The sequence below is a fragment of the Schistocerca nitens genome, chromosome 2 (assembly GCF_023898315.1).
Source record: "Schistocerca nitens isolate TAMUIC-IGC-003100 chromosome 2, iqSchNite1.1, whole genome shotgun sequence".
NCBI lineage: Eukaryota > Metazoa > Arthropoda > Insecta > Orthoptera > Acrididae > Schistocerca > Schistocerca nitens.
The window spans coordinates 271942113-271959174 of NC_064615.1; the positions used below are offsets into that span (position 1 = coordinate 271942113).

The window sequence follows — 17062 nt, forward strand, 5'->3', positions numbered from 1 at the left end:
CATTTGTTTAAAATGACAAGGTTTACCAGATCAAACCATCGGTGGCACTCATTCTCGTGTGCTTGCACTGGAGAGCGTTGCTCTATGCAACGGAAATTTCCCTACCACCAAACAGAGTCGAGTCAAGATGGTGTACAACTGCAGTCTCAGGACTGCATATAGCCGTGTCAACACGTGACCTGCCACACTGCACAGCTTCATGCTGCACACAAGTGCATAGTGCAGGACAACACAGAACAGCGCACACCACGGCTGAATCATACAGAATTGAGTAGAGTGCTCCTAGGTGCACAGCAATGTTGCAGCATGCTCATGTCATTAAAAATGGAAAATGACGAATGCTGACCAAACATAGCTGCACACAAGTGAACCATTTCCTTGGATATAAAGCCACTGTGTGGAACTTCTTCACTGTTGTGTAGCACGGCACGGTTTGTGTGCATACCAAATGTGCCAGACTGTGCCGTACCTATATCCTCCGTTTTGAGCTGTGCACCGAAGCGTGGTGTAGCCGGTGTGGACGCAGCTATAGAAGGCAAAAGCAGCAAGCTCCAGTGAATTCGTGTGTATGTGTGCTAAGTATTTATTTGCTGAAATCTGGCCACTTCTCCAAAGACTACTTCTATGCCCATGGGCTTGTTACAATTTGCTATATTGATGGATTCCTGCTTGCTGTTCACCAATGATTAAATGTGGGGTTTGTTCCATATATTAGACTTGTTCTTTGTGTAGCTGTTCTTGTGTTCAATGAGACATTTAGCATTTCTCTACATGTACAATTTTAACCCCATCACTGGTTTAGTCATACAGTCATATGCATGACCACCTGCAAAGTGTTATCAAATATCATCCACTGGAACTGCTGCACGAGTTTTTGTGTGTCTGCTTGGCAGCTGTTGGAACACATTAATATCCAGCACTTTTACTATAGGGTACATAATTTTCAGTAAGACTGACATATTCCCTAAATAAATATAAACACTTGTTATGAGAAAACTAAATGAACTACTGTAATTTGTTGAATCATATTTATGCATATATATACACATTTCTCTCAGATATAGCATACTTTCATTAGTATTTTCATTATTTTTTCAGTCTTTCAAGAATAAAGAACGTTTCTCATGCAATTTCTTTCTTCCAAATTACATTACTCAAAATTATGCATCTCATTTTGTTTTCTGGAAAACAGCGAATTTCTGCTTTCTTCCCCTATTTTGTTTGGATTCACAATATGGACTTACCCTAATATAAGAATGAGTTTGTGTAGCCTATTGCTAATCTATGAGTAGTTAGTTTTTTTTAAGCAATTCTGGACCCTGGACTTCAGACAAATGTCTCACTGTGTTATTCAGTCTTGTTGAAGTGTGAAGTTCGTCGGGTAAAGTTAAGAAAAAAATGCATACAGTGAAGCAAAGCATCAAAGTAAAATTACAACAGTTTGTATCTCAATATGGTGAGAAAGTATTTTTGATCAATGATAAAATACTGTACTTTAAACTGTGTGACATAAGATTAACTGTAGAGAAAACATTTAAACTTTTGTTCTCTGAATTATCAAAAATACCTAAATTTTCCAGTTTTTTATTGATCACATCAGTAAATAGTAACAAAACAACAGTGAACTTTTTCAGATTCTAACTTTATTTTTGTCACCATTTTACAAAAATGAGACTTTTGAGTACTGTCTGGACCTCCAGTGGTTTACTGACCAACAGTTCCCAGTAGATCACTTTTTCTAAGTAATAAATCAAAAATGTGTTAGAACTCACCATTAGGAAGGTAATTACATAGCTGGTAAATGGAATTTAGCAAAAACATCTTTATTTTTATTGCAGCAGAGGGACACTCCACAAAGTAAACATTTTGAATTTGGTCTAGACTGAAGCTTTTTTGATGAATTTTATCCATAGTGGGCATATGCTGCAAAAGTGAGAAAATGAACACCTTTATTTCCCAGTTGTACATCTTTTGGGGCTAATTTTTTCCTTTTATTGCTTTCTGTCAGAACTTGCCTTGTAGCTCTGGGACTGACAAGCTTTGTATTCGTGTGATTCATCAACCCCTAAGTAATGTTACTCCTAAACTCCAGAAGTGGAATCTTCCATACAGCTCACCACTCATTTCATAAGCACTTATGAAAACTTTCTGGATCTTCATCCCAGCCCATACGCAGATCAAAGACTGCAAGCACGATTCATACCTCTCACATTACAACTGCAGTCCCTTACTAGAGAAGTGCAGTGAATGTTGATGTTAGTACCACACTTCTGTTTTCTGGTCATAATTACTACCTCTGTTCTATGGTAACTGGAAATCTGGCACACAGTTCTGTTGTCTTTCCACAAAAACATCCCAACTGCAGAAGATGGCATCCTCAATCCAAAGTCACTTCTCTGTATTCTCTTTAAAAATGTGCCCCGATAGGAATTTTTTTCTATTTAAAGTAATTAAAGTTTTCCATACTTCTAGGCTGCGAGACCACCAGGGCTGACACTAGACAATTTTTCACAGTGAGAAAGTACCACAGTCAGCACCCTTACAGGAACTCAACTGCTGGTCAGAATCTTACTTTACTATCAATAATTAAGTTCATGTTAAATGAAGGACTGTTATCTTGACAGATAATGCTAGCACAACAAGAGCAGAGTCATAGTGGACTTTTTTGGCTTGTTCAAGCTGGAACCTAATGTCATCCACCAAACATACATGAAAGCTGTGCTCTAGGATGAAGTAGCATGCCTGTGGGGTGTAATGATTATCTCTGGACACACTCTTACTCTTTCATACCTATTCAAACCAATTATAGTCAGCACAGCTTTAGAAAGATACCATCCTAATGCTTCCTTACATCCTCCTACTGGTATGACAGTCTACTAACTGCTAAAAGAACAATTAAGGTCAATCACAAAAGGGCTCATCTCATTAACAGCTCTCCAAAGACAAACGCTTAAATGATTTACTTGGTCAGCTCACACTCTTAATCCAATCCAGAAATTATGTCTGCAATACATTTAAGTTTGACAACAGCTTTTGAAGTATGACATTCAGTTGTTGGGAGAGTTAAAGATTTAATAACATTATATACTGATTAAATATTGCACTACATTCCTGCCAAAACCATTCTTCTACATTATCTCAACAAGGTATTTAAATTTATGGACTAAGTACTTCCTCAAATATATTCAGAAAAACCAAAAACGTTTTATATTCGTCTTACATACTATAAACTGAGGTGGCAAAAAAGTCATGGGATGCCAATATGTACTCAGGTGATTCACATGAAAAGGTTTCCAATGTGAATATGGCCACACAACAGGAATTAACAGACTTTGAAAGAGGAATAGCAGTTTGGGCTAGACGCATGGGACGTACCATTTCGGAAGTTGTTAGGGAACTCAATATTCTGAGATCCACACAGTCAACAGCATGCCCAGGATACAAATTTTCGGACATTTACTTCTCGTCGCAGACAGTACGGGCATCAATAGCCTTCACTTAATGACCGAGAGCAGTGGCATTTGCATAGCGTTATCAGTGCTAACAGTGAAGCAACACTGCTGAAATAACCACAGACATCAATGTCGGCCATACGATGAATGTATTTGTTAGGACAATGCGGCGAAATTTGGCATTAATGGGCTATGGCAGCCGACGACCAAAGCGAGTGCCTTTACTAACAACATGTCATCGCCTGTACTCTGGGGTCGTGACCATATTGGTTGGACCTTAGATGATTGGAAAACCATGGCCTGGTCAGGAGAGTCCCAATTTCAGTTGGTAAGAGCAGGTGGTAGGGTTCAAGTGTGGTGCAGACCTCACAATGCGATGGACCCAGGTTGTTGGTTGGATTATTAATATGACCAAACTACAAGGTCATCAGTTCTTTTTCCTCTAACAGACGGGTCTACATGACTGTAGATAAGTCACAGCCTACTGCGCAAAACCCAGGGGAAGAACCCCCACATCTACGAAAGGTCAATGAACATGAGATAAGGGACAAAACAAAGAAAGGGGGACAGAGGAACAAAGGCAGGCAAGGAGCCCCATGTAGGGTGCAGCCGGATGCCCCTTATAGAAGTATGCAATGAGGGGATATACAATCCCAGCCCCCACCACTTACCAGAGGTACCCCACTCAGAAATTGCCTAGGAAAAACTAGGAACAGGAACAGGGTAAGATAAGCACAGAGGATGAAAGATGAACAAGTTTAACAAACCACACAAGAGGGAGGAGAAGAGCAAAAAGTAGGTAGGGTGAGGACCAGACTGGAACACCAAACCCAGACAACACAGTCCAGGCTGGGCAGAGGAGGCAACAGAATGTTCTGTCAACTCCTCAATGTGCCGATAAGGTTAAATGGCCATCCCTTAAAGGGAGTGGTAAAAGCCGCATTCATGAATAAAATAAAACAAAGTCAGCTGGTGAGGCACCAGCTCCTAACACAAGGGAGATGAAGAGTCCGGCACAGGGCGGCTATTTTGGGACAGTCCAGCAAAATGTGGACCACCGTCAAACGAGAACCACAATGATGGCGAACAGCTTGTTAACAATGCAATGTGCAAGCTGGCGGTGGCTCCATAATGGTGTGAGCTCTGTTTATACAGAATGGACTGAGTCCTCTGGTACAATTGAACCATCACTGACTGGAAATGGTTATGTTCAGCTGCTTGGACACCATTTGCAGCCATTCAATGCTGAAATTTTTATGGAAGACAAAGTGCCTTGTCACTGGGCCACAATTGTTTGCAACTGATTTTAAGAAAATGCTGGACTATTCAAGTGAATTATTTGGCCGCCCAGATTGCCCAACATGAGTTCCATCGAATATTTACAGGACATAAGCGAGAGATCAATTCATGCACAAAATCCTGGACGGGCAAAACTTTCACAATTATGGACCAATGGCTCAATATTTCTGCAGGGGACTTTCAACAACTTGTTCGGTCCACACCACATTGAGTTGCTGCACTACATCGCGCAAAAGGATGTCCGATACAATATTAGGAGATATCCCCTGACTTTTGCCACCTCTGAGTATTTGTCATGCATTATGGGCATTGTTATTATAATTAGAATCTGAATAGTTTATTGGCAACCAATTTCATCGGAATATATGTACTGTCAAAATGTAGTTAAAATGTCTGACTCCTCTAAGAGGTGTTTACATACATTGGTTGGTTTAGCTCCTAATGAAGTGTAAGAGGAATGGTTAGGGAACTCAGATATGAATCCTTTGAAAAATGGTGATTACTTTTTCGTGAATTGATGGGTAAATTTAGAGAACCTCTTTCTAAAGCCTTTGCGACCATTCTTCTGCCACTGTCATGTTCTAGCATATGGATCACTAGGATAAGATGAGAGAGATTAGGGCACATACAGAGCCATATAGGCTATCATTTTTCCCTTTCTCAATCTGCGATGTTCCTTCTGCCACATACAGTACAGTGATTGGCGAAGTATACATGTAGATAACCAGGTGGGATCATCATGATCTTACTCTATGTTTTCTTTAGACACTTCCATAACAGTCAAGTATTTGACATCCACTGCTGAATAAAGGTGTCCTCTACACATTTCATGCCTTATGGTCTTCAACTATACGCATCTTCCACGAGGTTTTCTTTTGTACCTCTTCTTAGTTCTTGGCATCTACAGAAAAAATTACTCGGCTCATTAACCATCAAATTATTTGGATATGTGTTTTATCCATTCCCATTTTCTTTTCATTACAGTCATAATTACATCCTCAACCCCATATGTTCCCTGGACCATCTGCTGTCCTGCCTCTCCAACCGATTCCTAGCACCTATCTTACCACCGTTGGTTACGGTACCCTTAGTTTTTGAATGATTTCTGCTTTAGAAGCTTATGCAGCTTAATTATAATTGAAAACTGGTGATACATACTGACCGTAAAGTTTCCTTTGTAAACACACTGGAAATGTGGCTTAGAATACCACATTTATTCATTCAAGTTCTGTAAACCATTTTTGAATGACAATTGAGGAAAAACCTACCTTTTGTTTGGTCACAAAGGAGTGCAACAATACAAAGAACGAAAGCTGACAAACCCTGTTTTTCAAATGCTATATTAACGTAACAACCACTCACAGAATGCTTCAGGTTCCAGCGACATTATGTTCTTTATTCTTGATGTTCTTGTGCAACAAAAATCCCAAAATTGAACAAGTAATACAGTTTAAAAACATACCTTACAATTCCATTTTCCATTGGATAATTTACTTCCAGCATGGATCGAAGTTTGCTCGCTTCATCTCCGACCATTAAGTCCTGTTCATTAAATAACATCAATTATTAGGCAAAACGAAGCAAATGTACAATACAGGAGAGAGAATACATGCTCTCAGTGATTACTAAGATGAAAAATTAATACTTTAGTCAGAAAATACATGTTCAAACTACATGCACAGCACAGTTTTCTAAATTGATATACAGAATACAACCCCATCTCCAGAGCTATTCAGTAATACTGTACTACAAAAACTGGAATGCCCATGCAGAGTGTGTATAATAGCATACTTCATCTTACATTCTACAATATAGATGTGATGTAGTTTTTACATATGTGACAATAGTACAGTTACTGACACATGCAGTTGGAAAATCAAATATGGCAAAAAGCAACAAAAATCAAAATAAGGCATTTATTACTAATGAATAAAATTTCTTCATATTTCTGTCTGATAAAAGTAGGAAATATAGCATCTACACATTTGATAATCACCCCCCCCCCCCCCCCAATTATTTTCAGGACTGCTTGGACATGTCTTCTACCTTGCAAGCCTGTTCAAATATTACATGAATTTGACTTTTTTTTTAGCTAAAATGATCTGCATTATGTATATGGTATAATGGTTTTCATTTGCAAAGACGTAAAAGTGGGCAAAAGCCTACCTGCTAAGAAGCAACAGCATCTCATGTCTGTCAAACATAAGAATACTCTTTTCCAATTACTCCATGATATAACAGGGCCAACATAGTTTTCTTTTATAGTGTCATTAAACTAATATACAGTTTACATTTGCATGAGAAAAATTTACTGCCATGTATTCCATTTTACACTTGACCGTCCAGCACAACTATCTCCATATCGCAAAAAAATGTATCAGAATCTTTCAAATCTCAGATGCACCGGGGTGATGAGATATCACCAATGGTATGAGCGGAGTAAAGTAAGTTACAGCATAGGAGTGATGAGAAATCATGACTCAGAAAAGGAAAGGTGGAATGTAAGAGCGCAGAGTGTAATAATTTAAATGATCGAGACAGGGAAAAGGAAGGGAGGACACAGAATGTCATTTAGTGAGCAATAAATGTAGCAAAATCTGAAAAAACACTTTATAACTTAGTGCTTTAATGTCTGTCTGAACAGAAATGAGCATACGGACAATTAGTCTATGAACACTTTAGGCACCAAACATACACAACTGTTTGTGACAAAAGGAGTGGAAATACGTAGTAACAGAATGAACACTATTTCAGTAAATTTTATGGACATAACAGTAAAAATTATGAGGAAAACACATGTATTAACTCTGGATCGCTGTACAGTTATTTCACACATTGAAACCAGAATGAGTTCCAAAAATTAATTCACACCACAGCACGAAATACTTGCATGCTCCCTGTAATTGCTTGAAGTCAATATGCTCCACATTTGCCTTGATAGCACATGGAACAGCTGTTTCACTGCAATTTGACACCATCTGTTCATTATAGGTACAAATCTAAGAGAGTCACATCTGCATCGTTAGGTTAATATTACATTTGACAAATGCAGTTTGCATTGTTCTTATTCTAGTTTTGCTTGAAACAGCTTAAGTGTTTCAGAATATCTAACAAATCTGAGATTTATGGTTTGCAAGGGGGGATGGGCAGACGAGGTTAGGTGGGACGCAATCTCCATGTTCTTCAGAATACTTTGATGGGCTCTTTCATTTTGCCTGCCTGTTTTCGCAAAAATACAGTGTTGTGTCTCTTTTTGCTCAAGATAGCTCCAAGGAAGTAAATACTAACAAGGAGCTTAGCTCTAGTTACATTGCTGTCTTTTGCGGCTACAATTACCAGCAAATTTTCATTCTGCTAATGGTTCAGGAAATAGGAAGTAATCCAGTAAAAACTGAAAAAAGGGCATGAAATATTTCAGTATTTCAAACAATGTCTGTGCTTGGAAACAAGCACCCCAATTCAAGTTGAAACCTAGACAAAGCTTTGTGTTTATGTTTACAAATCTGGTGCTGTAAATGGGTGACGAAGTTTACTTCCAATCATATATTTTCAGGCAAATACAATAAATGTCAAAAGGAGTAGGAGCTGCAGTCAAGTAGATTCCAACTTCATCACATGAACAGTGGTTTTGTACAAGTTTTGTATCAGGCTACTCCAATGGAACCAGAAATGTAAGTAAGGCAACTAGAAGTACTGTAAGATAACATCTACAATCTGACATTATTATACATCAGAAAAGAAAAGCAGAGAAAAAAAGTGGCAGCCAGAAACAGTAAATGACTCTTACAAAGGCAAATGTGGTATTATAAGTTATAGTTAAATTAATTAACTTGATATTCACCTATAAGTAATTTTGCACAACAAAGCACACGTCTACATTCCAAGGGTATGAGGACAGTATTACATACTTACGGGTACATGAGCAAACTCCTATGCAGCAGTAAATAAAAAGATTACAAACTGTCATAAGAATTAAATGGGTGTAAATGAATGATTTAGTGTGTGCAGTACAAAAGACAAATTGCTGATATTGTGACCACAATATTAGAAATAAATCAATATCTGTTTTCAGAAATTCTGTCAGCAACAGATCATAGCATGTAACATTACACAAGATATAGAGTGCACAAAACTCAAAATAAACCACAAAAAAATTATTTCTCAACAATCACTTACGAACTGTTTCTCGGTTTGGCTGATTTTCAATTAAAGGGTCATTCACAGATTACTTTCACTGAGAAAGAATTACAACATGGGGCTGTGCAGTAATGGTAAGTACAAATTTCACAGTTTCTATGGTAGCTTCCCTAAGTGACATCCAAATCTCCAAATCTTATTTGTGAAAGTGGACAACCTCATTTTAATAATTCACATTACTGCAAAGCAATGCTGAGCTGCAAACATACGTCTTCAGACAAATAACAAGAAAATTTGATAGCTAATCAAGAAAAGCAGCAGGACTTACAATGTGACAAACTATTATTTTTAAAAAAATGTGTATAGCCCTACATCAAAAATGCATAATAAAGATGTACAGAGACATAGCACTTCAAACTGGTGACAAATATGACCAATGACTGTCAATGACAACTACAATCAATATTGTTGATGTTAAAATATACAATTAGGAAATTAAAGTTTACAATGCGTAAGGATACCTACTGTAAATATTTATGTCTATGGTTAATAACACTAAAACAACTGAAAGACATCATGAGTCTGAAAGCATCCTCCACTAAGAGAGGAAGAAAAGCAGTAAATGTGGTGCAAGTTGCAGCAGAAGTAATGAAGGAAGAGTGAAGGCTGGATAAGTGGTCGGGAGGGGATGGTAGAAAAGGAGATGAGAGGGAGAGACTTCCACTAAACATTTGAACTTTTTGCATTCTGCGCGTCTGTCTTAACCATAGGTTGAGAGCAAATTCCTCCTTTTGATTAGATCTCAAGATTTCTTTCTTTCTGTTATTTTTTGATGGATGCTAAGACTAAGTCAGTATCATAACTTGATGATTGGGCTTCAATTTCTGACAGTGTTAACTCTGCACGTAGCAGTCATGCATGCATGAGGTGCGTCTACTTGTATGAATGAGGGTGTGTAAATTTTTCTGAGAAAGACTTTGGCCGAAAGCTCAATGTGCTACTTTTCATGTTGCCTGTCTGGAACTCAGCAGGTCATCATTACTGTGAATAGCAATCTCTGCTTTTCAATATTAGTGATGATATTAGAAGGCCCATCCACCTAGGAACCCATGACCCTATTTGTTCCTCATTTAGGCTCACCCTCACCAGTGAACCCACCATAAAGGAGAGCTTTCACAAATACAAAGCAGGCAAAGAAATGCATTATGATAATGAAAAAACTACTTAAATGTCACAGATGTAACCAGTGAAACATCTGGCATTCTTCAGCTTTTGAAAAGCCAAAATTATGTAAACTAAAATTCCCATGTAATGTCCTTTGGTTACACAACTGGAGTATTTTTGGAAGACAGAACTTCCACAGCACTTTCAGGGAGGTGACCACTGAGAAATATTATATCGTGTATCTAAAAAAATAACAACAACAACAATAATAATAATAATAATAATAATAATAATAATAATAATAACAAGAGCAATAAATTAGTCAATTAACAGTAGTCTAAAGTCGTCATTAACCTGAAAATTGTTCTTACAAGGCATATTCCTAATAGATGTAATATGTCCTTCCCTCTGACTTTGGAACAACTAAACCACCCAATCACAGATTTGGCTTTGTCTCTACATTTATCACTGATACATTAATAATAGCTATTATACAATGGTAAATATCGACAGACTTCATGAGTTCCAAGAAATGTCTGGCTTCCAAATAGTGTATCAACAACTGTTTAAAGGTAGCAATTAGTCTTAAGCTAAACAACTTCACGAAAAATCAAGATTAGGCACAAAGGCTGTGTGTCATTTTATTATAACTTAAAGAGTTTCTGTCAAACAGTACACAATCCTCAGGCACAGAAACTGTCCTGTTAATATTTTACCTAAAGTATAAGTATGGATTGCATAATTTTGATGCTGTCCACGAGCAATGTTGATCGAAATACAAATAAACATGGCTGGGCGTATGTCCCTTGATAAATATTGTCTTTCTAAACTGTAAGATGTTCTACTGTTCAATAGAAACTCTTTTTAAGTTAAAATAAAGTGACATACAGCTACAGTACCAAATCTTGATCGTTACAAAGTTGTTTAAGATTAACTGCAAACTTTAAGCAACTTTACAGGGACAAGCCTTGGAAGAGTCTTAAGACACTTGCAAGCAGCATACTATGCTGCTCTAGAACTGTTAGCAGACATGCGGATGCCAGGGGATTGCTGGCCTGCAGGCACCTAGGACTCCATCACAGGTTCTCTCTGTACAGGTACATTTTTAAAGTGTTCAACACAGAGGAACTTCTTGCTGTTTTATTCAAGCTAGTGTCAATGTTGCACTCCCCACTCCCATGACTGCAGGGTGGCATGAAACAGAAGGGCTGATAAAGCATAAGCACCCTTTGCTGTTTCAGATCATGTTCAAATTTCGAAGAATGATTTTGAGTGGTCCTTAGTGGTTCATCCCCTGTACACCAGAGGAAAAATTGTAATTGTGCTACACACTACCACATTCCATGCGATTGTTGGCCCACAATGTCCTCACAAAAGGGGCGAATCTTTGGAGGGGGGTGGGGGGCAGAAATCAGCAGTGTCAAAAGTTGTCAAGAATGTCACCCTGTGGCTCACTGCACTGCAAACAGTCACTTTCGACCATGAAATGTGTAGTAATCAATGTCCCACAGAAAAGGGTGATTTCACTGATGCCTTTTATTAATACCCTCCTGAGGCCTCCTCATGTCAATTCTGAGTGGCAGTGCACTGGAAATGTTTTCCTCCACCACACATAAGAAAACTGGGTTTTCAATGCTGGGCATCACAATTCTGACCTCCATCGCAGACGCATCACAAGAAGGGGCTGAAATGTGGACAAGAGAGAGTATGATGGCTTTCCCTTAGTATGACATGTCTTTTAGCAGAATGGTGGTGAAATTATACCATCTTGCACATCACATGAACTTCTGAGCTCTGACCCTTTCTCCGCATGTGTTGACGCTTTGCTCTGTAGAGTGTCACCGAGACTCAGGGCGAAGCTGCAGGGCACCATGCTTTTGCATCACTACCGCAGAAGGTTGTAGCCGTCTTTGAAGCAAACGTCAAACTCGTACGTTGCAACAGGAGACAATTACAGGGGTTTCGAGGTAGCGACCATTTAATTGTGTTGCACAGTGTGTTTTGATATAAATAAAATTTGCAAAAAAAAAAAAAAAAAAAAAAAAAAAAAAAAAAAAAAAAAAAAAAAAAAATCTTTTTTAAAATGTGCCTAATATATCACTGTTCTGAGTGCTAATTTATCAGCATAAGCAAAGTGTAGTTGTTACTTTTAGTGTTAAACAGACTTTCACACCTCCAATATTTGGTTGTCTGCCTCCAAACTGTTCTTTGCTTTATAAACAACATCAAAAGTATCGGCAGCAGCATCGTTGGAACAACCACTTCAGTGTCCACACTAAGTTTTTGGGGGAAACTACACAACTCTGTAAGTAAAGTGATCAGATAATGCTTTTTATCTTTTTTTTTTCAAACTGAATCAATCATTAAGTACAGATGCCACTTGGTTTTACAATATTAGTCATTCCAGGTGCATATGTATCCAATTTCAAGATCAGGAGGGAAATTAAATACTGTTCGTCAGCTTTGACAAATAATATTGCATTAATGGCTGTTGTGACACCACCTTTTGGTGCGTGTTTTCATATTTTAAGTGTTAGTTGGCAAAACCAATCAATGTGAATGCAAAACACCAGACTGTGGTGACAGACTGATTTAAGTTCAGCACGTTTGACAAAATCTACTGGTATCACGTTCCAGTTACCACGTTTAAGACGTTTGTTGCACATTTCCTATGTCACTAGTCAAAGCCAACAATGGTAACAAGCATTTCCCTTATCCCAATTCCCATCTGTGTGTTGCAAAGGATTTGCTATGCCTCTCTCTTCTAACTTTACGTTTCACGTACCTGAAGGCTCTCTGTCACAATGTGAATGAATGAATGAGCACATACTCTGTACCACTGCTAGTATTTCACTAAAAGGCAAAATTCCGAGGATGCCTTAAAATCTAGAATTCCAGAATAGGAGTTGATTTTGGCCCTCATTGTGCTTGAAGAGCAAACCCATCCTGGCTTTCTTTTTATAATACAGTTTTTTTGTTTTTGCACATTTGAACAATATGGTCATATCACTTACACACATTTACATCTTTAAAATCTATTATGATGTTAATATGTATCAACAACATACTAATAACCCAATTCCAGCAAACCAATAATAAATACAGGGCAAGATACTGCAACAAATGTTAAGAGCCCTGTACTTTCCTTCTGATTAATATGCTACATTCAAAGTTTACAATACAACATGTGTGTGTTAAATCAACGCCACTACTATAAATCAAACCCACAAACTGTATTAAGATGCCCATGCATGACAGAATTAATGAGTTACTAGGAATTAACCCACAAATTTATGCAATATGCTTTTGTGAGCTTACAGCAATGATGAGCGCCTTACTTTGACATAAACATCTTCCTGTAATAGAGAAAAAAAATGCTAAGGAGGCTTACAATTTGATATGCGATACAAGATTGTTCTCATTTTATCATCCGTCTGTAAAAGTGGCACTAAAAGACTTATAGCAACAAGTAAAATAAACAGTCTTGATTAACAAATCCTTTTAAAATTACATAAATCATCAGCAGTGATTAACAAATGCTGGTGAACAATTGCAGCCACAGATTAGTGTCAAAATTTACTAACCAACTTCAGAAAATATCACTTTTATACTCAATGTCTACACCTGGTTTTAACACATCGGAGCCAATTCATTGATGTCTCTTAAGGGTATCACGGTCATCTTCTTATGATTTTCACAGAACTAACTTAATTCTGTTCTCTTTCATTAAATTTTGCACTTGGTTATCACACCACACAAATCTGCATCCATAAACAAACCATCACAATACGTGAACAACTGATTGAGTTGCAAACTTTGAAATAGCTTACTACCACTCAATGAAAAGATTTTAGCCTGACACATCATTTGATATATGCTGTTATCTTAAGTTAAAAAGAACAAATAAGGGAAGTCCACATAGGAATATCAACAATGTATAGGAAACAATAATTTGCTACTTACTGTAAGGAAGACACATTAGGTTGTAGACAGGCACAATTAAAAGGCACACAGGATTCGAGCCTGAGCTGCTGGAATTGGTAGTCACGTGTACACAAGGTGGGCTTGCTTGTGTGTATGAATGGTGTGTGTTTCTCTTTTGCTGATGAAGGCTACAGCCAACAGCTCAAGGTGTCTTTTAATCATGCCTGTCTGAGTCTTCTTTACAGTAAGTAGAAATCTACCTTTTCCTACATTGTTAAAGAACAAATAAGGCTGCATTATTACCACAAACATAAAATGTCGGGCAGTTTGATTCTCACCCTCTGTAATCATCAGATGATTACCTCCACTTTATATGGCACATGTTGAAGTTACTTTTACTCACATAAAATTTGTCTGCCATAAATATTAAAAGTGGTTTCTAATACAGTATAGGTTAATACATCAGTGTGGTATCACTGCTAATATTCAAGGTGCATCCCTTAATGTTGCATAAACAAATATAGAAAATAGAATACTTTCTTTGATTAAAATCTGAAGAGCCATATTTACAATGCAGGTGACTCACAATGACACAACAACTATCTCAACCCTACAGCAGTATTTACAATATATCAAGGTATGTATGTATGTATGTGTGAATGAATGTATGTTCCAATATCAAACAAGTTTTTGTTGATATGTCTATTGCAAATTCTTTCAGTGCTCTCAACAATACTGAGGGACCTATAAAAAATGACAGTGCTTAACAGAAACTAAAGACTGCAAGTGAAATTTAAGTATCAAGTTGACTGGTTCATGTTTTACAGTGAATTATCTGTCTCATATGTTAAGGTATCGCTGGGTTTATGAAACCATGGTTGTATTCAATATAACAGATTGCCAATGGGAAAACATTGATGTAGTATTACTACACACCATACTGTCAGTATCCCATATTGCAAAAAATTCTTACTCACCTTAACTTCTATGTCACCAATCTTATTTACAGCTCTGATAATTGGCCTTCCAACCATTGATGGGAATATATGTGCAGGAAAATTCGAGCCTGCGTACCCGCATTTAACGAACTGCAATGAAAACAAGCAAGGTATTAATTAGGTCCAGCTGAGTCGTCCATTACTTCCCCTTCTTCTACACGTGCAAAAGAGTTGCCACAATATTATTCCACATACCCGTTTAGTTACACATCAATGAAAGGAAAACAGTGAAATCAAAACAGTAGGGCTACAAATGAAACACAACAGAAATTTCAAAATTTATAAACTGGCGGAAACAGAGCTTGTATGTCCAGAAAGTAGGCAAAACTCAGCAAAGTATGACAACCTGATAATAAATTTGGCAACAAGACTGATCCAACCACTGCTTAAAAGGTGCGGTTATGTCCCACGAAATAAAATAAAACTTTAGCAACAAAGAACTAGTTTTATGTTTTCCTCTGAATTTCTTACATACGAACATGGAATAAAGGCTTCTGAAAGTATAAACGAAGATGTAGACTGAAAAACTACTCGTAAGTCTGATACAATTATTTTGACACATAAACACTACATATTCCAACACAAATAAAACAAACATAAGGGATCCCACCGCACAACAAATGTTTACTGATATAGTACAACTTCTGTAAACTCATGAGATGACAGTTGACACTTATCAAGAAGCATATTACGATAAAAGCGATGCGCAACAAAATATAAATAGCATACATACGTACCCCTGTTCCATTATCGCAAACAATAACTTTTCTGCCCTGACTATCCATTTAAAATATTTAACAACTTCCTAATCCTACACCACACCTCCCCGGCACCTCCCTAAGATACTGATAACCAAACATTACCGTTTCCCGTCAGAGATATTCCACTTAATGCAGCGATTCTTTTTTTAGGAGTTTTTTTCAGCCCTCAGTTTTTTAGGACAGGAGGAAAACGCCAATGAGACAATAACCATTATTATAAAAATCCTTAATTATGATAATGGCTAAATATAATGTAATAATCACAGGTGACAGTTGTGGTTGTATCCTTATTGATGTACACGTAGCGATGTACCGCAGTGTGGAAACGGAAGAGAAGATGACGCAGACATGACGTGTATCACGGCATCCTTTAATGAGAAGCGTCACTTACAAAACAATGTTTCTAAACATATTCGGTATATTGTAACTTTGTTCTTGAGTTTCTCGTAGATGATGCAGTTATCTACAAGGAAGTTAAGTCTGAACGAAGGAGCACAAATATTCAGACTTTGATAAGATTTCGAAGTGGTGCAAATATTGACGATTTGCTTGAAATGGTCAGAAATATAAAAGTGTGCGCTGCACAAAACGTAGAACCATGGTATTCTATGTGTATAATATCAGTGAGTCACAGCTGGAATCGGTACACCACTGCCGCCTGACAGGATACATTGGAGAAGTGTCTCACCGATATTGAAACCAATTCTAGCTGCCCACAGCGGTAACCATAGACCATGGTCTATGGCGGTAATCAAAGTTGACACTTGGCGCGGTGGCTGACGGGAGCGACTGTAAATGAGAAATGCATTTACGATCGCTCCCATCAGCCACAGCGTCGGGTAGAGCTATGAAAGTAACGAGAAAATGTGTATCCGTATGTATTTATTACTACAGACAACAATACTCGTTAAAACGTACCGTTACTTTCGTTACCGACGGTACCGTGTAACTCGTATGGAATCCAGTCGCACTCATACGACTGCATTTTGGTACTTTTGTACTTGAATCAGTTGGAAGCGGGTTTAACAACTGAATAAAAACAAAAACCACTAAATCTTGAATTATTTAATGTGACAGCTAAAGACAATTTGTTGCAAATGCAGTAGCAAAAAAATAACGGTGCAATAATCAACATAATATGTAGCTATACAACTGACAGAAAATGTACAGTGAAATGTCTTACAGAAACCTTTGGTTCAAATTTAAAAATAAAATTTTTTCCATGGTTTTCGGATTCAGGGAACTCCACCTATCAGACAATATTTGGCCTGACTTCGAGAATTCTCTTTCTGACGGTACTGAAGTAGCCATGATGGACAAATATTTT

At 37.6% G+C, this 17062-nt stretch overlaps 1 protein-coding gene across 3 annotated transcripts in view; it reads right to left on the reverse strand.

Annotated features, from left to right (window-relative positions):
* Nucleotides 1–15848, reverse strand: part of LOC126236017 (actin-related protein 2-B) — a 77347-nt gene extending 61499 nt beyond the window's left edge. The window contains exons 1-4 of one of the 3 annotated variants that reach the window (XM_049945032.1): nt 15712–15848; nt 14954–15064; nt 13391–13408; nt 6214–6293 (exon numbers count right to left, since the gene is read on the reverse strand). In XM_049945032.1, the coding sequence (XP_049800989.1) occupies nt 6214–6293; nt 13391–13408; nt 14954–15064; nt 15712–15759 (257 nt within the window). In that variant the 5' untranslated portion in view covers nt 15760–15848. Of the gene's footprint in view, nt 1–6213; nt 6294–8663; nt 8682–13390; nt 13409–14953; nt 15065–15711 lie in introns of all 3 variants that reach the window. The other 2 variants (XM_049945031.1, XM_049945033.1) reach the window with 2 other exon arrangements.
* Between the last annotated feature and the right edge of the window lie 1214 nt (nt 15849–17062).